Raw genomic sequence first — 23,287 nt, 5'->3', positions numbered from 1 at the left:
AGCCAATGCCGCTCCTACCCCAGACAGCGCCTGGTTCCACAATGTGAGCATTAAAACAGACAAGTAGATTCCAACAGCAAGAACTAAACCCTCAAGGGGGGCGGGGGTGGGGTGGGGGGGTCACAGTGACTGGACTCAAAAATCATCCATCTGGTTCAAGGGGTGAGGTGAGGAAATCAAGACCAGCAAGGGGAGAGACCAGCGGAAGCTGCGGCCTCGGGAAGCCCGGAGGATGGAAGTCAAGCCCCCGCACGGTTCACCCGCCTTGCGCCCTCTGTCCACCCTATCCGGTCCCTCACCTGGCTCACCCTTGCCTGCCCTGCTGGTGATGGTGTGACTGTGCAGCAGGGTCACTGCTCTCTTCACGGCCACCGACAGCTCTTCCTGGCACCATGACTCGTCCAGGGCACATTCCGGCTTCAGCAGGCGCAGAGTCACATGGCTCACCAAAGTGCCTGTGTCCAAGAGAAGGGACCCACAGGGATGACCCACGCAAAGACACACAATCTGGCTCGGGTGTGAACCAGGGACCCACATCCCCCTGAGTTAACACTAATCAGCTCTGCTCTGCCCTGCCCATCTCCTCAACCTAGTTTCTCGTTTCATCTCCGTGATACTCCAAAAGGGTGGACAAGCTGGCAAGGGGCTATCCTCCTGACAGTAAGGAATCAGAAGTATGCAGCAAGGAGGCATGAGCCACACAAGGTTACTCAGCTGGGAGTGAAGCTCTAGCCACAGGGTGCTCCCACCTTCCATGCAGCAGCCCAGCCAGCTGCATAGGTTCTGTGTGCACAGCCTGACTCCAGCCTCACCCATGGGAACGTATCCTTAAGGCTCAAAGGTGTCATACAATCCACAGAGCGAGGTTACCACAATTCCCAGCTACCTCACAAGGTTCTTTGTGGCTAAAGAGAAAGCTTCTCAAGGCCACAGAGCCCTCTGGTCACCCACACCTGCTGCTCAGGAGCTCTGGGCTCCATGGATAGGCCACGTGGCACCAACTATCCCACTGCCACTGAATTTAAAGCTGCTACAGAAAGATCAAGGGCTTCCCATGTGGCCCAGTGGTAAAGAACCTGCCTGCCAATGCAAGAGACATGAGAGATGAGGGTTCAATTCCTGGGTCAGGAAGATCCGCTGAAGTAGGAAATGGCAACCCACTCCAGTATTCTTTCCTGGGACACCCCATGGACAGAGGAGCCTGGAAGGCTACAGTCCATGGGGTAGCAAAGAACTGGATATGACTGAGCGACTCAGCACATACACATACACACACACACACACACACACACACACACACAATCACTGACTAGCATCTAAAACTTGGTCCTCAGAGTGAAGCCACAGTAGACATAAAAAAGGAGAGGAGATGGCATCACGTGCTCCCCGGGATGTGTAGCTTCGGCCGCCTGAGGCTGCACCCATGGGAACACAGGTCAGTAGCTGAGGTCACTGCATGCCTCCCCCAAGCACTCAGGGCACGCCTGTCCGCCCCCCTCCTGACCCGGGGTCATGCCCACAGCCAGCCAATGAGAACTAACCCAAAGCCTTGAGCCTCGGGGGCATGACACAGGCAGCCAAGGACAGGAAAGGGGTCTTGATCCTGGGAGCAGCCAGGGGAGACTTCAGCAAGGGCAGGAAAGAGTCGACCAGGACCGGGATGTACTGGGTCAGGCCGGACGGGTTCTTGGCCAGGATGGTGTCCAGCAGCCCCAGAGCCGCCTCCAGCTCACTGTCCAGCTGTAAGCAGAGTCAGCCCAGAGGGCTGGTCAGCAGGGCCTGCCCTAACAGCAAGTGAGGCGTGGTCGCTGGGGCAGCCGCTCACCTCCTGCAGCCGCCTCCGGATCTGCGCTTCCTTGTCCAGCTGGGCCTGCAGCATCTCCTTCTGTTTGCTGGTCAGCTGCACCTCCTCTTTTATGCCTTTCTTCTTCTTTATCTCCTGAAGGAACAAGCACAGCAATTCCGTCTCCAGGGCACAGACCTGCCTCCCTCCCACCACCAGGCAAGGTGAGCTTGGCGCCACCGTCGGTCCCAGGCCAGCTCTGAGTCTGTGATCTGGGCCCCAAACCTGCCGGCTGGCCTGCCCCACTCCCACAAGCCCAAGGCCGCCTGGTTTCTACAGAACAGAGAGCAGTAGAGCGGCCATTTCTTGCCAGATTCTCTATAAGGAAAACACAAAAAGAGTCTTTACGTGTTAAGAGAAATGGAAAGTTCCTCCAAGTGTTGAAGAGGGTATTCTGGGAGCCACATAGCTTCAGAACTCCAGCCTAAGGCTCTCCTACCTCTGACCAGCCTGCCCTACACTCTCCTCTAGTGTAAGCTAAAGCCTGGCAGAGGCTGAGAGCATTCATTCATCTGATATTCACTGAGCACCTAGGAGGTGCCAGATGCTGGGGAGACTGTGGGAACAAGACCAAGTCTCTGCCCTTACAGAGCTCACCATCTTAGTGGGGGTGGCTACACAACGAACAGGGAACAGATACATAAGCAAGGTGGCTTCAGATCATGACAAGTGTCATGAAAGGAATAAATATGCGTAACAAACGAGAAGGGGGCGGCTCGGCTCTGGGTAGGGTGGGCAGAGGGGTCACCTCTCTGCAGAAGGGACATGTGGGCAGAGATATAGAAGACAAGAAGAACTCAGCCTATAAAGATTGAAGAAGAAAATAAAAAAGACTGAGGGAGGTGCACAGGCTGAGACAAGAGAAAGAGCCCTGTGTGCTGTGCTTCCGCCAGAACCAGCCCCATCACCACTGAACACAGCCATGAACCCCGATGCCCCAGAGGCCACACTATGCCAGGGCCCGCGCCCAGTCAAGAGGACAGACGGGTCCCGGCCATTCAGGAGCAGGGCGTGGGGACGGGCATAGAGTCAAGTTACACCATTTAGCACAGGAAATACATGAACTACTGACAGCAGGAAGAAAAATCTCTTTTCCTGGAGTTGCGGGTGGAGAAAGCTACTGAGAGACAGCAGATCAAGAAGGTGACAGGAGGAGCCGGGCAGAGCGGGGAGGTCAGAGGAGCATGCCACGGGTCAGGGTGACCCAATGGACCGGCCTGAGGCCTCCGCACACCCACCTCCTTCAGCTCCAACTCGATGATCTGCTCCTTGAAGGAGTAAGCTTTGTTCTCTCGCTTCATGTTGGCCTTTTTTATGCTGTCCTGCTGGGCACTGAAACACCAGAGTGGGTGATCAGCCAGGTTCCATCCAGCCACGAGGCCCTTTAGCCTCCCACCAGCCACGAGATCCCTGCTACCTCTTAAGTCATGGGCACCAGGCAAGTGCTGGGTCCTCCACACGCTCTCGTATCCGGGACCGAAGACTGTGTGTGGACCACAGCCAGCACTCCCCCAACGAACAGACAGACTGTATCACTTACTGAGCCCTCGAGCAGGCGGCTCACCTCTGAATGATGGACTTGTCGTACAACTCCCCTGCAGGGGTCTGCATGATAGCAAACTCCTCCCGCGTCACCTGGCACAGTGCTGGGTTCTGCACGGAGGTGGTGATGGTGCTGATGAGCTGCGGGAGGACCCGGTCTGGGGACAGGATCGAGAGGGAGCCCATGGCGTTCATGGAAGACTGCCAGACAAACACAGACACGGTCAGTGCCTGCCACGGCTGGCACAGGAGAGAGGGCCTGCCATGTCTCACGCCCTGGGCGGCAGGCTCCCCTTCTTGCCGCTGCCTGTTCTTTCTGAGCCCTGCCGCTGGAGTGGACGGCTACAGGGTGTGCCTGCCTTCTCGGCATGCTGCACCCCGACATGGGGGACATTTCTCTCCCACTCTTGATCTCTGTGGTTCAGGCAGAGCTTCCCCCACCCTCGCTAGAGATGGACACGTGACCCAGACCGGAAGGATGGGCCCTGGGATGAGCATAAGACCTGAGTCAGGTCAACCCAGGCGGTAAGGCCCTCTGCCAGCTGGAATAGTTGGAAAACGCCAGCTTTTCCCACTGGAGCTAACAGGGGATGAGACGTAAGCCTCGAACAGCTATCCTGCTACCAAAAAGCAGAGACTGATAACAGAGCCCATGCTGCAGAAAGCAGCAGTGAGGCACAGACAGAGGAGGAAGGGAGACGGACAGAGAGCAAGAAACACACCACTTACGAGGTCTTGAGGACATCTCAGTCCCTGTCCCGTCACATCCAGGGGCTTACCAGTTAGACGTGGCAACCAGCAAGCTCCCTGCTAAGCTCAAACTAGTCTGCGCTTTCTGTCACTTGCAACCCAACAGTCCAACCCACTTCTCATCACCCCGTCTTCTGTTTCTCTGAATCTTCCTGGTCTGCCTGCTGACCTGATGCCAGAGCCAGCTCACAGGCCCAACTACCTGGTTCAAGGGGCTCTGTGTGGTGATCCTGGGGATGATCTGGTCCAAGTGCCTACTAATGAAGGCTTCCGGATCGATCTTCATCCTGGCGAGAAGTGCTGGCCAGAGGCCAGACTGCACAGCCACTGAAGGGAAGGGGAGCTCTTTGAGGCCTTCTGCCCGCCTGCTCTTCTGACAGAGTCCCTGCCCTACCCGCCCACCCAGGCCACAGACCTAAGGATGGGTGGTGAGAGATGATCAGCATCTCCTGTGCCAGCTGTTCCATGCCGGTGATGCCACCCTCCAGCCCTGGCACCCCGGAGATGACACACAGAGCCTCCTGCAGGACCCTCGGGGGCACGTAGGTCTTGCCCGCCTCAGTCACCTCCCCAGTGTCGGTCACCAGAGCCTCGAAGGGCAGCACCTGTGGGGAGACAACGAATGAGCCCCAATGATCAGAGTCCCGTGCCGCCTAGCCCTCGGGAGATGAAGACGCCAGGAACGTAGCTGTCTGTCATTCAGTAGATTCTCTGGGCCCCCTGCTGGCGTGGAGACCAAGGCCCGGAGCCCCGCGCTGGGATCCACAGGCTGTGAGATAGGCCTGGAAGGAAACACCTAGGGTCCTGAGCCTCAAAGAGCCCAGAGTGGGTAAAAAGGCAACAGAATCCGATCCAGGGGGAATGAACCTGAGACTGCAAGTCTGTCACCAGCCCACATCCCTTAAGCCCGCTCAGGGAGGGAGGGAAGCAGTGAACGGGACACAGAGAGCACTGAAATCAGGAGCCAGGTCCCCGTCCTGCCGCCATCCGCTGAAGGGAGACGCTGAGCAAGTCATGTCAGCTGCCAGAACCATGAACAACTCCCATAAAACAAGCATAGTAAGCCTGTCAGCCTTTTAAAGGCATTATGAAAAACGGACAGAGAGAAGGGTAGAAAAATGTTTTAAAAATTATAAAGTGCTTTAAAAATGAAGTGTTTTTCCATTACTCAGGAATAAAAAGGTTGACTTACGTGTCATAAGACACGGGAAGAAAGAAAGGCATCTGCAAAGGAATGGTGTGAAACAAGGTGGTCCCTGAGCTGTGGGGCAGGGCAGGAGACCTTGGCGTCACACGGAGCCCACGTGAGTGAGGACAGCCAGGGAGCACCCCAGGTGAGATCCCACAGCGCAGGCAGGGGCAGCTCGGGGGTCTGTGAGCCCCAGTTCTGGGGCCCGGAAGAGGCCCTGACCTTGTGAGAACTGAGGACGGTCTTCAGCTCCTCCAGCAGTCCGTACGCCAGCTTGAAGCCCCCGAGAGAGGACAGCAGCTTCCGGGCCGTCTGCTGGGCCTGCCTGCGCACGTGCCAGGGGCGGCTCAGGAGCACGGCCGCCAGGGCCCGGTGGTACTGCCTGCAGCAGAGGGACAGGGCGCGCTGGGGATGGCCGGGCGCGGCTCTCCGCAGCCAGCCTCCCGCCCCTCACACACAGCTGAGGCTCGGGCTCCTGCCAGGGAATGGGGTCATCTGGCCCGAGGGGGAGGGTGAACGAGCCCCACGTACTGAACTTTGTTGCCTGTGAGTCGGTGCGGATGGTCAAGAAACAGTCTCTCTGTCAGGTGCAGCACGGTACACAGGGCTGGCAAGGGGAGAGAAACAGTGCAAGTGTTTTTAAAATAGAGAATACGGCTGCGGCTGAACTGCCCTGAACGGGCCCGATCTCGTCTACAACAGAGGAAACGGGGACTTCCCTGGTGGTCCAGAGGCGAGACTCCGCGTTCCCAATGCAGGGGGCCCAGGTTCCATCCCTGGTCAGGGAACTAGATCCCACATGCCGCAACTAAGGCCCAGAGCAGCCAAATACACAAAGAAATTAATAGAGAAAATATCCAGAAAGAACTGGAAAAGTTGGAAATCAAAATGTAAGCGTAAAATCACAGTTTCACTTGAATTTTCTTTTTTTTAAACTTTTTACTTTATATTGAAGTATAGTTGATTAACAATGCTGTGTTAATTTCAGATGTACAGCCAAGTGACTCGGTTATACGTATATGTGTTATCTACTGAATTTGCTTTTCTGTTAAAAGCAAGTTATGCTTTTAGCATATACACACGTGTATCTTGGAACAAGCAAAAGTATACACTTTCTTTTAATTAAAACAGTGAGATCCTATGGTATAGCACACGGAACTATATTCAATACCCTGTGATAAACTATAGTGGAAAAGACTATGAAAAAGAACGTGTATGTATATATATAGCTGAATCATTCTGCTGTACAGTAAAAATTAACACACGAGTGTATTAATTCACTGTAAGTATATTCAACTATACTCCCATAATTTAATTTGTATGCAGTTCTAAAGAATAAGAGCACTTACTGATGTGAAATGATTTCCAAATCTAGAGAGCACAATGCATATAGCATGCATATTACCTTTTATATAAAAAGGAAGAGAACTAACACATAAGGATATTTATTGGTATAAAAATAAAATATCAACAATACACAGCAAGGGAATAAAACTGGCTCTCCATGGCTAGGGATACTGGGCAGATATCAAAGCAAAAGTGTAACTTTCAGTGTAGCCCCTCTTGGGGCTTTTATTTTTGTATTATGTGAATACATTTCCTGTTCAAAGACTAGCTAAATGTGTTTTAAACATCAGAAAGTGACTAACAGTTGTAGCTCATGAACAGAATGTTGTGATGTGCGAGTCAAAAGACTTTTCAAGTCACCAATTAGCCACAGATACTTCTAAGGCAACCTAGAATTTTAAACATACACTTAAAGATCCACAGTTCCTTTTCTGCCAAGATAGAAACCAGTAGTTTTTCTATCTCCCAGTGGGGGAGTCGAGCCAGCCACACTTCACTAGAGCTTCTCAGCTGTCTCTGAACATACGAAAACCTCTGAGACAGCACCAATTACCCAATCAGCTGTAATTATACCTAATATCACAGCTCTACAGCTATTAGTGCTCTGTCTCCACAAATCTCCCACTTCACTCCCACCTCCCCAGCCTTCCAGGCCCCACAGGAATAAATTCATTCTCAGGAAAGCTGAGCTGTTAGTCAGATCGCTCTGCTCCAGGTCTTTGCCGAGCTGACTGGTCAAAACAACAGGCAGTCCGGGAAGGGTCCTCTGTGAAGACCCACCAGAGAGACTCGGCCCCAAGTTCAACTTCGAGTAGGCAGGTAGTGACTCACCATCCTCTGAAGCCATGAGGAGGAATTTCTCGGAAGTGAAAACCTGCTTCTTCTCATCCAAAATGAGCTGCCAGAAACCACTCAGTTTGGCCTCTGCAAGAGACAAAAGGTCACTCCACCACACAGCCCACCGCCTCCCCCAGGGCTAGCCCCGCCACGCTGCAGCTGCCAGGGCTGGGTCCTCTGGAAGACCCGCCTCAGTGCAGCAGGCCAGGGTCCTCGCTCGGCAGGAAGGGGTCACTCCCAGGCTCACCGTCCTCCCACGCCAAGAACTAACTAGTTCTTCTGGTAGCATCACCCCTTATGGAAACCTCTGGTGCTTCTCCACTTCCTGCAGCAGCCCAGACGACCTGCCTCCCCCCTCGGATTCCCACCTGCTCCAGGTGCCAGGCTGAGCTCCTTAAAGTCCTCACATGGCACCTTCCCTTGTCCTTCCCTGGTCTGAACTCACACTGGGCCGTTCCCTTCCAGTCAGTGAAACTTCTTCTAGTCCTCAGGGCACTAGTTCAAACGCTCCATCCTTCAGGAAGCCTTTCCTGGCCCCCAACCCCAAAACTAAAAGCAACCCATCCTTCAAACCTGCTCTTATGCTATGTTTTGCCTTTAACAGCAGATAATGTTTGCATATCCCTTCTCCCATTACAGTAAAGGCAGCTTAAAATTTGCTGAAGCAGGGTCATGTTCATTTCTGCCTCCCCCCACGGAGAAGTAGCTGAGTGCCTTGGCATATACTCAGGTGTCAAGCAATAACATGTGAAGAGCTGAATCTTGTTTCTAACCACAGGAGTACGTCCAGCTACGTCCGCACAGAGCAGGAGTTAGACTAAACAAGCATGGAATACCCTGTAGCCCCAAAAACAGGAACGCTCTTTTTGTTGCACTGATATGGAACCTTTTCCCAGATGTGTTCAGTATATAAAATGCCATGCTGTTGTTGTTTAGTTGCTAAGTCATGTCCAACTCTTTTGCAACTCCAGGGACTGTATCCTACCAGGCTCCTCTGCCCATGGGATTTCCCAGGCAGGAATACTGGAGTGGGTTGCCATTTCCTACCCTGGAGGATCTTCCCAACCCAGGGATCAAACCCGAGGTTCCTGCATTGGCAGGCGGACTCTTTACCACTGAGCCACCAGTGAAGCCCGTGTATAGTACGTTACCCAGCGTGTTTGGGCAATTTCACATTAGCCATCTCTGGACACGAAACTGGTACTGTCCTCCAAGGACAGAAACTGAGTGGCTGGAAGGCAGGCTGGCTAAACTCAGGGGACACTGTTCATGTTACACCTTAAAACTGTATAACCAATCAAAAACAAAGTCCCACTGAGCACCTGCAGGGATGAGCCTCAGGGTCGCACTGAGCAGTGGGAGGGCAGCAGGGGGCCCTGTCACCGTCCTCCTCTGCTCTGTCGCCCCAGTGCTCAGGGACGGGAGCTTGCAGATAAAATCCATCCCGGCAGGTGCCAAGTGGCCCCGTGGCTGCCCAGGGGGTAAGTGGCCAAGCTGATGCAGCCAAATCCTGAACATTTGGCCCTCCTCCCAGGGACTCTGGAAGAGGCCCTTGTCTGCAGCCTCCTGGACACCGCTGGACTCTTACCAGCCTGCGAGTCGGCCATTGAGAGCTTCGTGAGCAGCAAGGCAGCGGCGACCCCTTCGGTGACAACGGGAACCTGAGTGCCTTGGGAGGCCGCCTTCTCCACTGTCTGGATGAGCAAGGGCAGCAAGTCCAGGGCCTGCAGCAGTGTGTCGCCTGTGGAGACAGGACCGGCGCCTGTCCATCACTCGGGGGCAGGGGCGGGGTGGGGGGGGGGAGCGGCAAGATTACCCGGGAAAGGACATTCACCCCTGTCTGAACCGGCTAATGATTACCTTTCAAATACCTCGAAGGAGTGGAATAGAATCTAGGGCTTAAATCAAACTCTACAACCTTACAGATAGAGCTAGAAGGGTCCTTACTAACCCAAGAGTCTGGCTATTCATTTGATGAATAAAGAAACAGAGGGGTGAAGTGAGTTGCCCATGGCCACACAGCTGGTTGGGCGAAGAGAACCAGGGCAAAACCTCAGGTCCACCAATTTCTTTCTGGGGCACTTCCCCCATACCAGACAACCTCCAGACCCAAACCCCCCAACCAGAACCAATCTGCTGACCTATGAACTAAAGTCTGTTTTTTCAAAAAAAGGTAAAAACCTACTAAAACCTGTAACTAAACTCATAAATTACCAAAGTGGTATATCAGAATATTTCACACAAAGAAAGCATTTCATTTGGACAATGCCATGCTTTTGAATCCAAGAAATGCATATTTTAAAGGTTTATTTTATGTTTGCTTTTAAAGTCTGGAGCAGAACTAGAACTAGCTCCAGCTAGAGACGAGGTTAAACCAAGACTTGGCTACTTAGAACTCAATCTAAAGTCAACTTTGAGCTTTGCACAGTGGCAGTATCATAGCCAACGAGGTTTATCCAAGGCGCGATTATTGCTAATTGAAAAAATAAATAAATAAAGTCAACTTTGATCAGTGCAGCAAAACTGCAAAGTGATACAGACTTTGTCTGCAAAGCTCGGACACAGAACAGAAGGGGGTCACCTTTTTAGAGGGCACTTTGGAATCTCCCAGACATTTCTTTAGACAAAATCGTCATCCATTTAAACCATGAGTGAAACACAAGCCCATCTGAGAGGTGGAAATCAGCGCTGGAGATTTTCTCCTTGGGGATCAAGCTCCTACCCAGGTTTGCTGTGTCCCCTCACTGCACGTGGAAAGGAGGCAAGTGCCCAGATGACACGCTTGTCAGCCCTGGCGCAACGGCAGGGCTAGTTTCTCACAGGTCCAGGGTGCAGATTATACATTTACACCTCATACATCAGTCTATCAGAATCATATCTTCATGATTTCAGAAAACAGAGTGACAGGTTCTAGCTATGGGTCCTCTCTGAATAAACTTTGTACTCTGAAGGTCTGATAAGGGGGAGAAGTCAAAATCAAACGGGGCTCTGATTCTAGGCTTTGTGGATGACTAAGCTGGATGCTCCCATGGACTCAGGAGGAAACAATATAAAAAAGGCTGGACCGAGAGGGCAGGCCCAGAGCCATGTCGACGCCCTGAAGACTGTGTCTCCTCTGCGGGGAGCCTCTCACCTCGAAAGCAGACCAACATGCACTGCAGGTAGGCGTGCCTCACGGCAGAGGTGGAGGTTTTAAGGCTGAAGGCTTTCTTGAACCATTCGGTGAGCTTCTTGGGTACTTCCGTGGTGAAGCGGTGACACCAGAGAGCCAAGACAGAGACAGCGTGCACCAAGGTGCCTTCATGAACTAGGGGGAGAAGTTGGAGCCGGTCAGCCAGACATCTTACACCCACGTCACATCACCGCGAGCCGCATGCAAAAGCAAGCCAGGTAAAGGGAGAGGAAGCAGTGAGGCTTCGGGGAGGGGAAGCAGGGCCTTCAGAAGCGGTCACCACAGGCTCCAACCACGAAAACCGGGCTCAAACACGGCGCCCAGCTGCAGCCTCACCGTGCTGCCCAGAATTACCTTCTTGCTGGAGGAACGGGATGAAGAGCTCAGCCACGGTCCCGCTCAGGACTTGACTAGAAGGCCCCGACACCACGTGATGACTGACACTCCCGATCCCTGGAAGACGGGGGTTCCCTGCTCAGCCCCTGGTCAGCACAGAATTGCCAACGCACCATCTTCCTGTTGCTGCCCCCTCCCGAGCGGCCACGCCTCTCCTCTGGCCATCACTGACCCTCCCTCAATCTCCCATCAGACGTCCTGCCTTTTACAGAAGCCAGGCTGGGACGTCCAAGACTGTCAGGATCCAACAGATTCGCCACACCTGATGGTCGGGGTGACCCTCATCTACAACCACACTTCCTGACACCCGAAGAGAAATTCTATACCTGAGAGAACGCTCATCTTCTGGGCTACAATAGTTAGCTTCCCCTCCGAGCCTAAGAGGAGAGAGAGCAAAGATTCAGAATTCCCATCTGCCACCTTTCCCAAGGGGGTGAACAAAGTAGTCATGTGTGTGACATCAAGACACACTGGGGGACTTCACTGGTGGTCCAGTGGTTAAGACGCCATGCTCCCAGTGCCGAGGGCCTGACTTCCATCCCTGGGTGGGGAACTAGATCCCACAGGCCAAGTGGTGCAGCCAAAAAAGGAAAAAAGAGAGAAAGAAAGATAGTTTCTGATTCTAAAAGTAGAGCCTCTTTATCATGAAGTTGGGTTTAAAACCACACTAATTGGGTTTTTCTTTTTTCTGACTAAAGAAGTAAATGGAGAAGGCAATGGCAACCCACTCTAGTACTCTTGCCTAGAAAATTCCATGGACGGAGGAGCCTGGTAGGCTGCGGTCCATGGGGTCACTAAGAGTCGGGCAAGAATGAGCGACTTCACTTTCACTTTTCACTTTCATGCATTGGAGAAGGAAATGGCAACCCACTTCAGTGTTCTTGCCTGGAGAATCCCAGGGACGGGGAAGCCTGGTGGGCTGCTGTCTATTGGGTCGCACAGTCGGACACAACTGAAGCGACTTAGCAGCAGCAGCAGCAGCAAAGAAGTAAATATGTTCTTGCAGAAAATGTGACGAACAGAAAAAATTTTTTTTAAAATCTAAAAACCACCCATCTAAGAATATTACTTATATTTTGGTGTATTTTTCTCTATTTTTTATAACCTATGTGCACAAAAACATCTATACTTAAATCTGAGCTCACCCCCATCCACACCACTCTGCCTGTGCTTCTACTCACATTCCTGACACAAGAAGACTCAGAGCACTGAGCTCCCAGCAGGCCCCAGCGCCCAGGGAGTGCCAGAGCCCGCACCTCAGCCATCCCCATGCCCGGAAAGGCGAGCCCACCTCCGAGGATAGCGAACAGGTGCCTGGCCAGGGCTTCCATCGCCGAGGAGTCACTGCACTGGCGGGCCAGGTTCCGCAGCGCCAGCACGGCTTCATCCATCAAGCGAGGGCTGTTGGACTTCAGCTGACCTGGACACAGAGAGCCGCTGCTCAGAGCTGAGTAGCCAGGCTCTCGTCTGTCTTCCTGGCTCCCAACTCATCCATCCTGGCTCTGCGTTCTCATGATCAAGGATCTCAGAAAAGAAACTCCGCGCCTGTAGTTTATTTCTAAACGGGGCTGTCTCGTGCCCCTTCTTCTACAACTGGGAGAAATGCAACCAAAAACCCAAGGTGTCATTCTAGGGGTGGGAGAGGGGTCGGGACACTCACCAGCCAGTCCTTTCCCAATGTCCAGGGCATACTGGCTGAGATCCAGAGTCACGGATGCCAGCAGACTGGAGATAGCTGAGGGGGACAGAAAGCACACACCATGCTGACCTCGGAGGGAAGTTGCCCGTTTCTGCCCGGCTCCCCAGCCAATGCTCAGGCCCGCTATCTAGCCACATGGAACACGACCACTTTTCACCTCTATATGGTCACACCTTTATCCCTCTGCTCTGCTGTAAAGCTGTACACTGCCCCATCCCTACAGCAAAATCTGTGCCCCCAACACTCCACCTATACCTCTTACCAAGATAAAAAGGGACAGAGACTCAACTCTCACATCCTAGGGTTTCAAATACCACCGGCACCAAGGTCAACCTGTCTAGAGCAGAGGTTCTTAACCTGGTTTCCAGAAGGTTCTCAGACCTCTAAAAATGTATGTATGCAGCATTTTCAACGGATACACTTTGCACACTCTTTCAACAAGAGGGCCCATTACTTTCAACATACTCTCGAAAGGGTCCCTAAGTCTCCCTCTCGAGGGGCCCAACGAGGTACACAGTGAATACAGCCTCCCCCCACACCCCCCATAAACACTGCCTGTTGCCAAGCAGCTGCGATCTGGCTCACTGGGTGATGTCATCTCCCTCCCACTGTCCTGGCTGGCAGCAACCTACTTTCAATGACATTCTCTGGACTCCTCAGTAAGGACTTCTGTATGGTGGGCAGGACCAGATCCTTAAACTCCGAGTGGGACACGTACCGGAGCAAAGGGGCACAGTTATCCTGCCAAGAGAAAGGGGTCAGGCACCCTGCCCTTGTGGGAACAGACTAAGAATAAAGCATGGCTCCGAATCACAGAATTTAAAAGGGCATTCAGCTGGACGGACGAGGAAGGGCCACCGCTCACTCACCAACAGATACTTCTGAGGCTTCACTTTGCTCATCAGGATGTTCTTCACGTAAAAGTCCAGCAGGGCACTCTGGGGAAGAGAGACCTGTCGGACCCTGGTGCTCTGAGGTCCCTCTTGTGCGAGCACTTGTGAACAGTACCAATCAGGGCCCCAAATGACATGGAGTCAAGCATGGAAATGCCAGTGTCCATGCCACTGCCCAATGAAAAGCCCTCCACAGCTTTCCATGGCTCCTGGGATCAAGTCCAGGCCCCTGGCGTGGCTCACAGGCCTGCCGGCTCCTCTCTCACCCGGGCAGCCACGTACTGCCCACGTCCCAGCCCACACACTGCTCTCTCTGCCCCCAGATGCCCTTCCTTGCCTCTTGGCCTTGTTAACATCTCTTCACCCTTTAAGTTCCTTCCTTAGAGATGTGTTGCCTGACCCACAGCCTGAGACAGGTCCCTGCCACAGAGTATCACAGCCTCTCGTGTGGTCCCTTTTGTAGCGTGTTTCACAGAGATGACAAGATGCCGCTCTGCCTAACAGTGGGCTCCTCAGACTCAGCCCCGCCCGGGCAGGGATCACGGCCCCCTCGCTCACTGCTACACCCCCAACACCTGGCACAGAGGTTGGCATAAGGCAGCTGCTCAGGGGTGAGTGACTCAGTGACAGCAAGAACAGGCAAATCAGCATCCCAGTAACTGCGGCAGGGCCCACCCCCAGTGAGAACCAGAGAGGAAACGTTCCCGCTCCTCACACATCACTGCGAAAGGCCGGGGTCTCGGGAGAGAAAACCAGCCAACTTCAGATGGGGCCAGTGGCTGGGGCCACTGGGGGAAAACGCACTCCCCGCCCAGCGCCCGCTTGCCTTGTGCTGGTTGGCCACGTCCATCTCCTTGTGGCTCGTGCAGAACTGCACCAGCAGCCCCAGCATGCCCGCGTAGCTCTGGTTGGGCTCCAGGCTGAGAATGGCTGACAAGTACTGCTCCACCAGCCCGGGGTTCTGAGGAGGAACGGGGAGGGCAGGGGTATCAGATGGCAGGGGGAGTGTGTGGAGGAAGCAGTGCCCGCCGCCCACCGCAGCCTCCGGTCACCTCTCTCCACAGCTTGGTGAGCTTCTTCACGGCACTGTCCACGGCGTGCTTGTGGGAGCCACCCAGCACCTCCAGCAGGAGCAGGCACTGCACCTCCACCTGCGGGGACAGGGTGCTCGGGTCCGGACGGAGACAGGAGCAGGGGACCCGTGGCCCTCACGGCCTGCCCAAGGCCTCTGCCAGGCCCGCCAGCCGGAACCTGAGGCCATCTCTGCCAGGCCTCTCCCACCCGACTCCAGCCAGCCCCTCTTCCCTCCACCCCCCAGACCCCCAACTCAGCCCCTGTCCCAGAATTACATCTGTTCACTCAAGCACTTCTTAAGTATCTGCTGAACACCAACTATGAGTCAGACAATGAAAACACCAGGAGAATAAGACAGATATGGTCCTTGCTTTCATGTACCTCACACTCCAGAGGGAGAAAGAGATACTAAACAAATAAACACACAAATGAATACATAATTACAGCAAGGGAAGCGCCATGTGGAAAAAGGGTAAGCATTCTGTTGCAGGTACTTCTTCATCTGCCTTGACTATTTCCCCATTAATTCCCAGGCAGTGAGCGCTGATGAAACGGCAGGCATTAGGCTAGGCACTGTGGCTAGAGAAGTCAAGACCAACAGGCTGATCCTGCCTGCGGGAGCTCACTGTCCAATCCAGAGTGGAGCACAAACAGGTGCTCGGTTAACAAGCCTCACAGAGACCATACGGGCCACAAGCACCTGAGGTCACTGGTGTGGACTGCCACCCTGAGAACGAGGGCAAGCGTAAGTCAGCCGAGTTCCATCTGCATGTGTACAAGGTGGGAGATGCCCAAGGTTACTCACGGCAACGCTTTTATGATGAGAGGCTATAAACACTGTACACGGCCATCAACAAGGGACTGGTTAGATACTGTGGTACATCCACTCAAAGGATTAGTAACAAGCGTAGAGAATGAGAAGCTCTTTATACAATACTCCAGAACAAATTCTACATCCGGTTAAAGAAAAAAACACAAGATGAGACAAAAAGTTTATATCTATGCCATGGACAGAGGAGCCTGGCAGGCTGCAGTCCATGGGGTTGCTAAGAGTCGGGCACAACTGAGCAACTTCACTTTCACTTTTCACTTTCATGCACTGGAGAAGGAAATGGCAACCCACGCCAGTGTTCTTGCCTGGAGAATCCCAGGGACGGGGGAGCCTGGTGGGCTGCCGTCTCTGGGGTCGCACAGAGTCGGACACGACTGAGGCGACTTAGCAGCAGCAGCAGCAGCAGCAGCATGCTATCATTTGCGTAAAAAAATCGACTTAATTATATACACAAGGAATATCTTTACCTACACAAGGAACTAGTTCTGGCGGGGGACCAAGATGCCTAGAGAAGGGGTGGGAAGGAAACTGGTATACATTCGACACTTGCTGAATATTGAACTTTAAAAAAAAATTTATTAAAATAGCTTTTTAAGCTTGCTGACATCTCATTAAGAACTGTACTGCTGTTCCTTCTTCCTGAATGCTCTAACCCTTCATCTGGGCATGGCTTCTTCTTTCACACCCTTCAGGTCTCTGCTCAAACGGCACCTCCTCCGGAGGCCTCCCTCCCACCACCAGCGTCGGCCCTCTCTCTATCCTCCTGCCTGCTTTTCTGCTATGCGGCTCTAAACCTTATCACCCAGGTGTGTACCTATTTGCGTCCAGCCTCTCCCCAGGACTGAAAGCTATGAGAAAGCAAGGTCCTCTTCCTTGTCCGCTGCTTCAGCCTCAGCTTTGCACCCCAGCACACGGGGGCCCTCAACAAATACCTCAGCAACTGAATGAACTGCCACCCGTGTGTAGAGTCAACATCAGCAACGAGCAAAGGAAAAGCTCTTGATGCATCCTGTCCCATAAATACAACATGACAGGGTCGACCCCTCCAGCTCACTAACCCACAAGCACACTGACTTACCTCGGGTAATGGTTATGAGAAGTCATTGGAGACGCACCAATGAGGGGCCTGTGAGATAACCATCTTATAAGAAGACCTTTTGGTAACAATGGAACCTACACTCCGAAGGAGGGTTTGGAGTGTATCCACTACTTGTGAAGTCTCGGTGTTCTTATCCTCCTGTCAACTGCTGATGGCCAATCTACGGTCATCCCCAGGAGTGTGCTGCACAAGCTCCCGGGCTGAGGCCTCAACGCATCTTACAAGCTGGCTGTGTCCGGCAGCAGCGCTGAAGGTCTGCTAACGCCACGTGTCCACCTGCACAGCCCTCCCTAAGTTTCCACAGCCCTTTCACCTCTTCTGGGCCCATCTTCATGACAACTCTTTGATGTGGATGGGTGGGTGGTACTTGTTCCCATTTTCGCAGTAATGGGAAATGGACTCAGAAACTAAATGAAGTACTTGGCCAAATCTCAAGGCCAAGAATCAAATCCACACCAAGATCCTCAGACTCCTTTTTGTTAAAACTGTGATACCTTTCTTCTTGTCCTCCACTAAGCATATCAAGACATTCAAGAGAACCTCCCAATGTGGCCTGTGGGGCCATCTCTGGTTAGCAGACATGCTGGAAGGCGAGGAAGGGAAAATGGAAGGAGCAGGCATAGACCAGGGAGGAAAGGATTCAAGGATCAAAGCACATGGCAAGAATCCCACTCCATTAGCCAGTTCAGCACTGAAATCCAAACACAAGGAAAGGAATGCTTAGTCAGAAAAAACGGAATGATTTACACTGCTGTCTGGTTTCCTAGTTTTGCGGCTGTCTTCCCTACTCTGGCCTGTCACGAAGGCAGGGACCACGTCTCTCTTGCTCATCCCTGTGTTTCAGGTCCCAGGGTCTAGCCCACACCCGATCCAGGAAAGCTCACAGATATCTGTTGAGTAGATGAACGTTATGCTGCCCTCACGCCCATCCACCAAAGTCACACACCTCAGGGTAACTCAAAGCGCCGGTCACCCGGCCCTGAGGAGAACACTGACCAGAGAAGGTGCTTAAACACACCCCAACTCTGTGCAGGGAGCCGACTCCAAAGACACAGGGACCTACCAGTTTGTTCCAGATGTCTCCTTGCCGCTTGGCTCTCGAGGGAAAGACGATGCGCACCAGTAGGCCAGTCCAGGACAGGGCCAGCAAGGCAGCCGAGCCGCTGCTCTTACTGGGAAGGGAGGGGAGCGGAGGGGAGAGGTCAGAGCAGCGGCCTCCACCTGATGACAAGGGCTTCCCGCAGGGCCCTGCCTGGCACATAGGACTCTCTGCTGACCTACATGCGACTGGACGGAACCACACACTGGTTCTCCACAAACCACCTGTGACAACTCAGGACAAGGAGTGCCGAGCCCCTGCCTCTCAGCACTCACAACTATAACATCTGAAGGATGGTTTCCCACCTTTAGGGCAGGGAGGACGGGTTGGGAGGGGAAGCATTTGGTTTCTCCTTAAAATGGCCTTGCTGCCCCTAGTTTCCCAACCCTGTTCCCCAGGAAAGCAGTCTCTCTGCTGGGCCTGACATCCTGGCTTCTCTCTCCATCTCTCTCCATCCAGAAGGCAGACCACCAGCGCCCCCCAGGGCTGCACAGGGCAAAGGGGTGGGCATGGCCACCCTGGCTGGTCTGCATGGGCTCCCCCCGAGGACTCCGGAGCCTCAGGCGCCACCAGCTTCCCCTCTTACCTGGGGACACCCGCTTTGGAGCCGATGCCTGAGGACTGCAGAGAGTGCAGAAGGTTCTTGGCAGTGGCTTCAGGCTGGGCCTCAGCCAGCTGCTGGATGGCTGCCTGCAGGGCCCGGCGTGAGGCTGCATCCCTGGGGGAGGGGCAAAGGCCAAGGTGAACACGTGGACCCAGGGCAGGGGGTGGGCGGGGGGCTTCGGCCAAGCCCCGTCTTTCCAGGAAAACAACATTGCACTGTATTTCAGCGCATCACAGATGAGGCAATTTGGAAGTAACTGGATAAATCTACCTCATCCCAGAGTTCTGGAAGCACCTAACAAAGGGCAAGGAGCCTTAAGGCTGTACGGGCACCACCTACATTTATAGAACACTTACTACAGGGCTCAGATGAGCCCTGGTGCCTTTACACGCACCAGTGAGAGCGCACAGAGCGAGCGAGAACTTCACACGAACCACCACGGAGGCACGATCCCTAGTCCACAGAGGAGGAAACTGGGGCACACAGAGCTTCCGTAACTTGCTCAGGACACAGGCAGTCTGGCTCCAAAGCCTGGGCTCTAACCACTGCCCTCTACCACCTCTCCGCACAAAGTGCTCTGGACACCAGGCTGTTAGCTGGGACTCGCCTGTATCGATGCAGGGTCAAGCAGAAGAGTTTGCAGAGGCCTTTCACAGCTCCCTCCGGCAGATCTAAAACCAGAGATTCACAGAGGTTAGTCAATAAGCACTATCGACACTTCCTGGGCATTGGCCCAGAAATAACAACACCCAACACTGAATCGGAGCTCACGAGGCACAGGCCCTGCTCTAAGCGCTTGACACACTAACTCAGTTCTCGTAAGGTGGGTACTGCGACTGAGCCAGTTTTTAAGAAGAAAAAACCAAGGCACGGAAAACTAAGCAGGCCAGTTGAGAGAAAGAGAAGCTGGTGGAACAACAGTGCTCAGTAACGGAGAGCCAACCTGTGATGGCTCTGCAGACCGGGCTGAAGCCCAAGGATGACGGGAGGAGGGTCTGATGGGGGAAAGGGAAGCTGAGTGTCAGACAGACCAGCGGGCAGGAGGCTCATGAAGGGCTCGCCCGGGCCCCTGAGGGATGGGGGCCGATGGAGGAGGAGGAGCATGGACCCAGCTCCCCAGAGCCCTGAGCCTGGCACTGGCCCACCTGATTTGAGAATGTCTCTGTAACTGAGGAAAAGAGTGACTGGGGCCAGGAACAGGTTGTGGCTAAGAGCTTCCCCAATGGTTCAGCAGATAAAAAATCTGCCTGCAATGCAGAAGACACAGGAGACGCGGGTTTGATCTCTGGGTTGGGAAGATCCCCTGGAGAAGGAAATGGCAACTCACTCCAGTATTCTTCCCAGAAAAATCCCATGGACAGAGGAGCCTGGGGGGGTGACAGTCCAATGGGTCGCAAAGAGTCAGACACGACCGAGCGACTAAGCACAGCAGAGGAGAAAAGCAGTTAGTAACTGCTAACAGATACCAGGACTGTTAAGAGCCAGGCACTATCCCTACATGTTCGCATTCCCTCCGTACTCTCACCCTGTGAGGGAAGCACGGCCTTACTATCTCCACACTCAATGCAAGGAGGCAGGCTCACAGCTGAAGGAACCTGGACCGGGCGGGTCCCACAGTCTGGAGGCAGCAGAGCCATGGCCAGAACACAGAGCCCATCACCTCCGACTGCGCTGAGGGCCTGTGACTGGCAAGGCCAGGCCCAGCAAACCTGCCTCGCTAGCCTCAGGCTCCAGGTTCAGCGAGGCAGGACTGAGCAGAGCACCAGAGGCTGTGAGGCCAGGCTCGGGCTGAGCCAGGCTGGGCACCCGCCTTCAGGGTTTGACGGCCTCTAAAGAGGCCTTCCAGCTCCCTGCCCCGCCTTGGATGAACCCACCTGCGGACCTGGGACCCTAACACAAGGAGAGGCCAGAATAACTATCACTACACAATGGCTCCACAGACTCCGAAAATGAGGAAATTGAGAACTATTTCATGTGAGGAGTTCGCTTCCCCCAAACGACCTGCACATCAAAGGCAAGCAAACATTTTACAAATATGATTCGCCCTGAACTGTAGAATTTCAGGGTGACTGGGGAGTAAAATCACCCTGGAAGGCCTGAGTAGTTCATAAACTTCACTCACACTTGTCGAACTCCTTACTCCACAAACTGGGGGGAAAGGGTGGCACTCGGCAGTTACTTAGCACGGAGTCAGCCACTAGGGTTAGGGTGGACAGCCAGCGTCTGTAATGTGGCAGCCTTCTTTAACTAGAACCCTGCTGAGAAATGACCAGAAGGACTTCTGAAGGTGCCATAAACTCATGCACCAAAGCTCTGATACACAGCAGAATCTCTCAGAAGCTCACGAACAGCAATTTACTTACACACAACTTTAACAAGCTTGGGTATGTAACCAGGCGACAATAGATCACAGCAGCAAATCAGAGTGTGGGTCAGACAGTGGAAGAAGGCTCTTTCCTAACAAGAAGTGAAAGCTGACAGAATCGGAGACCCAACTCTATGCCACCACAGTTCTCAAACTGCAGCAAACATGGGAACCAGCTGGGGAGCTTGTTAAAACACAGGTGCTGGGCTCTATCCCCAGAGTGTTCATGAATCTGCGTCTCTGGGGTGGAGCTGAGATTCTGTATCTCAAACAAGTTCTTAGGCGATGCTGATATTGCTGGTCTGGGGACCACATTTTGAGAACCAACACTGCATAGGAAAAACACACCAAAAGGAAACTCAAAAACTAACGAGGATTTTATAGCACAGGGAATGCTGCTCAATTTTATGTGGCGGCTTGAATCGGAGGGGAGTTCTGGGGAGAATGGACACGTATATATGGATGGCTGAGTCCCTTTAATGCTCACCTAAAACTATCACAGCATTGTTAATGAGCTATACCCCAATACAAAATTAAAAGATAAAAAACCAACTAATGAAGATTTATTGGTTGAAGGCAAACTAGTCTTATACACACCCCCATAGTTTGCCGTAAGAGCCCTCAGTTATGGTACAGAATCAGAATAACTACATGTGCTCAGCATTTCCCAAAATGTGCTGCCCAGACTGAATAGGTTTTCAGCAAAAAAGAGGTTCAAGGAAACACTGGATTAAAAGGTGACATCTCCCAAACTTAGATGATCTTGGAATCCTTCACTACCCAATCACTAGTTACGATCTTGCTGACTTTCATGAAACGCTGGCAAAAACAGTGCCTCCAGTCATTAAAAAAAAAAAAGTTTTTGTACAATAAAATAAAAAAAAAAGTTTTTGCATCTAATAAATTACTTAAGAAAAACTATTGGCATCCATTACAACTATTTCCAGTCAAAATGGTTAAAACTGTTAAAAGCTTTGGCACCTAGAAGGATAAACTTTCCACCAACCCAACTGTTTCAGTGCACATTTATAACAAGCAAATATAGACAGTGAAGACAGAAGTTGCTGGAAGCGAGGAAAAGAAGGCCATGGTTCTAAACAGAGAGCCCAATTTAGTCTGAAATGAAATCAGTGATGTGAAAATAAATACCTTTTCCGGCAACACATTTCCCCAGCTCACTGAGGATTTCTCTCCGTTCCTTCACACTGGCTGTCGTCACCTTCCCTGCAAAACGCTTTAGTGTCTCAGAAACCTGCAAAGACCAAGCCCACGGAGAAAATGCCACCAGTCAGACTACAAAACGTCAGCGGGGAGGGAGAGGGAGGGCGTGCTGGGGGAGGGTCGTGCAGGGCTCAGAGAGGCTCCCTCCAACCCAGGGCTTCTCAGTCTCCACTTTGGGGACCAACTTCCACTCCTGATCATTCTTGACTGTGGGGGCTGCCTTTACACCCGGCAGGATCTTGGGCAGTGCTCCTGACCTCTACCCACTGGACACCAGTAGCAGCATACCACCCTCCCACCACAGCTGAGGCAACCCCAACTGCTTCCAGACATTGTCAGGCCCCTCCTGGGGGACAAAATCACCCCCAGCTGAGATGTACTGCTTTTAACCCAACCGGTCAGCCACTCAGTTAAACTTTGGACAAAAAGAGGCAAGGCTTAAGGCAAAAACCTCAAGATAGAAAACATCCTTTCTGGGACTTCCCTCGTGGTCCTGTGGCTAAGACTCCACGCTCCCAATGCAGGGGCCCTGGGTTCGATCCCTGGTCAGGGAACTAGAGCCCAAATGCCACAACTAAGCATTTGCATGCCCAACCAAGACTCAGCTCAGCCAAATAAGTAAGGAAGTATTTTTTTAAAAAGAAAGAAAAAACATCCTTTCCGAACTAAGGAAAATTTAGGGAGGGCCGACTATGTGCCCGATATGTCCCCTTTATATTATCTCTTATAAGCCTCCTGTAACGAGGAATATCCTGACAAGTCATAAGCACAGTTGGCTAAAGGGTAAAACATTTAAGAAACTGAATCCCAGTTCAGCCTCCTACCGGCTGTGGAAACTCAGTCAAATTATGTCATCTGCTTGATCTTCAGGTTCCCCATCGATTCAATGTAGAAAACAGCACCTACCTCATGACTGTTATGGGGAAAAAATGAGAGAGTGCATGTAGAGCATTACTCTCACCCCGAGCACAAAATCAGCTACTACTAACCAGCAGGCCTTCCAAACAGGCATCGTATTCCCCACTTTTCAGGTGATGCAGAAATCGACTCCCAGAGGGGAAGCCACTGCTCAGACTGGAGTCGAGAGCCGCAGCACCTGCATTTCTGAAACTAAACCTGAAACCAGCAAGTGTAGAAACTGACGCGAGCAAGTCCTTGGCTATCAACCGCCATCCATGTTACAACTGCCTCCCTTGCACAGAGACACAGCGTAAGACCTGGAAAAGGGGCGGTTTGCCAATACTCCTGAAAATCTGCTCCTGAACAATATTCCACAGCGGTGTTCCCCAACGTTTCTGGCACCCGAGACTGGTTTTGTGGAAGAC

At 52.7% G+C, this 23,287-nt stretch overlaps 1 protein-coding gene and 1 non-coding gene across 2 annotated transcripts in view; one reads left to right on the top strand and one right to left on the bottom strand.

Annotated features, from left to right (window-relative positions):
* The window catches only part of GCN1 (GCN1 activator of EIF2AK4), a 55,101-nt gene that overhangs the window by 28,188 nt on the left and 3,626 nt on the right, over nucleotides 1-23,287 (bottom strand). The window contains exons 2-25 of the mRNA XM_070386036.1: nucleotides 21,891-21,993; nucleotides 18,984-19,047; nucleotides 18,359-18,490; nucleotides 17,737-17,845; nucleotides 14,721-14,819; nucleotides 14,495-14,629; nucleotides 13,645-13,713; nucleotides 13,408-13,516; nucleotides 12,737-12,811; nucleotides 12,368-12,496; nucleotides 11,403-11,453; nucleotides 11,035-11,133; nucleotides 10,642-10,815; nucleotides 9,097-9,249; nucleotides 7,503-7,595; nucleotides 5,856-5,931; nucleotides 5,547-5,706; nucleotides 4,551-4,740; nucleotides 4,338-4,462; nucleotides 3,408-3,586; nucleotides 3,082-3,175; nucleotides 1,826-1,939; nucleotides 1,542-1,740; nucleotides 300-455 (exon numbers count right to left, since the gene is read on the bottom strand). Of these exons, the coding sequence (XP_070242137.1) occupies nucleotides 300-455; nucleotides 1,542-1,740; nucleotides 1,826-1,939; nucleotides 3,082-3,175; nucleotides 3,408-3,586; nucleotides 4,338-4,462; nucleotides 4,551-4,740; nucleotides 5,547-5,706; nucleotides 5,856-5,931; nucleotides 7,503-7,595; nucleotides 9,097-9,249; nucleotides 10,642-10,815; nucleotides 11,035-11,133; nucleotides 11,403-11,453; nucleotides 12,368-12,496; nucleotides 12,737-12,811; nucleotides 13,408-13,516; nucleotides 13,645-13,713; nucleotides 14,495-14,629; nucleotides 14,721-14,819; nucleotides 17,737-17,845; nucleotides 18,359-18,490; nucleotides 18,984-19,047; nucleotides 21,891-21,993 (2,887 nt within the window). The remainder of the gene's footprint in view (nucleotides 1-299; nucleotides 456-1,541; nucleotides 1,741-1,825; nucleotides 1,940-3,081; nucleotides 3,176-3,407; nucleotides 3,587-4,337; nucleotides 4,463-4,550; nucleotides 4,741-5,546; nucleotides 5,707-5,855; nucleotides 5,932-7,502; nucleotides 7,596-9,096; nucleotides 9,250-10,641; nucleotides 10,816-11,034; nucleotides 11,134-11,402; nucleotides 11,454-12,367; nucleotides 12,497-12,736; nucleotides 12,812-13,407; nucleotides 13,517-13,644; nucleotides 13,714-14,494; nucleotides 14,630-14,720; nucleotides 14,820-17,736; nucleotides 17,846-18,358; nucleotides 18,491-18,983; nucleotides 19,048-21,890; nucleotides 21,994-23,287) is intronic.
* On the top strand, nucleotides 9,925-10,061 carry LOC138991536 (U4 spliceosomal RNA). The gene has a single exon (XR_011467509.1). It is a non-coding gene; the product is annotated as a U4 spliceosomal RNA (small nuclear RNA).

The sequence above is a fragment of the Bos mutus genome, chromosome 17 (assembly GCF_027580195.1).
Source record: "Bos mutus isolate GX-2022 chromosome 17, NWIPB_WYAK_1.1, whole genome shotgun sequence".
NCBI classification, from domain to species: Eukaryota; Metazoa; Chordata; class Mammalia; order Artiodactyla; family Bovidae; genus Bos; species Bos mutus.
Note: the sequence above shows the minus strand (reverse complement) of the source record. Positions and strands in the feature narration are given on the sequence as shown.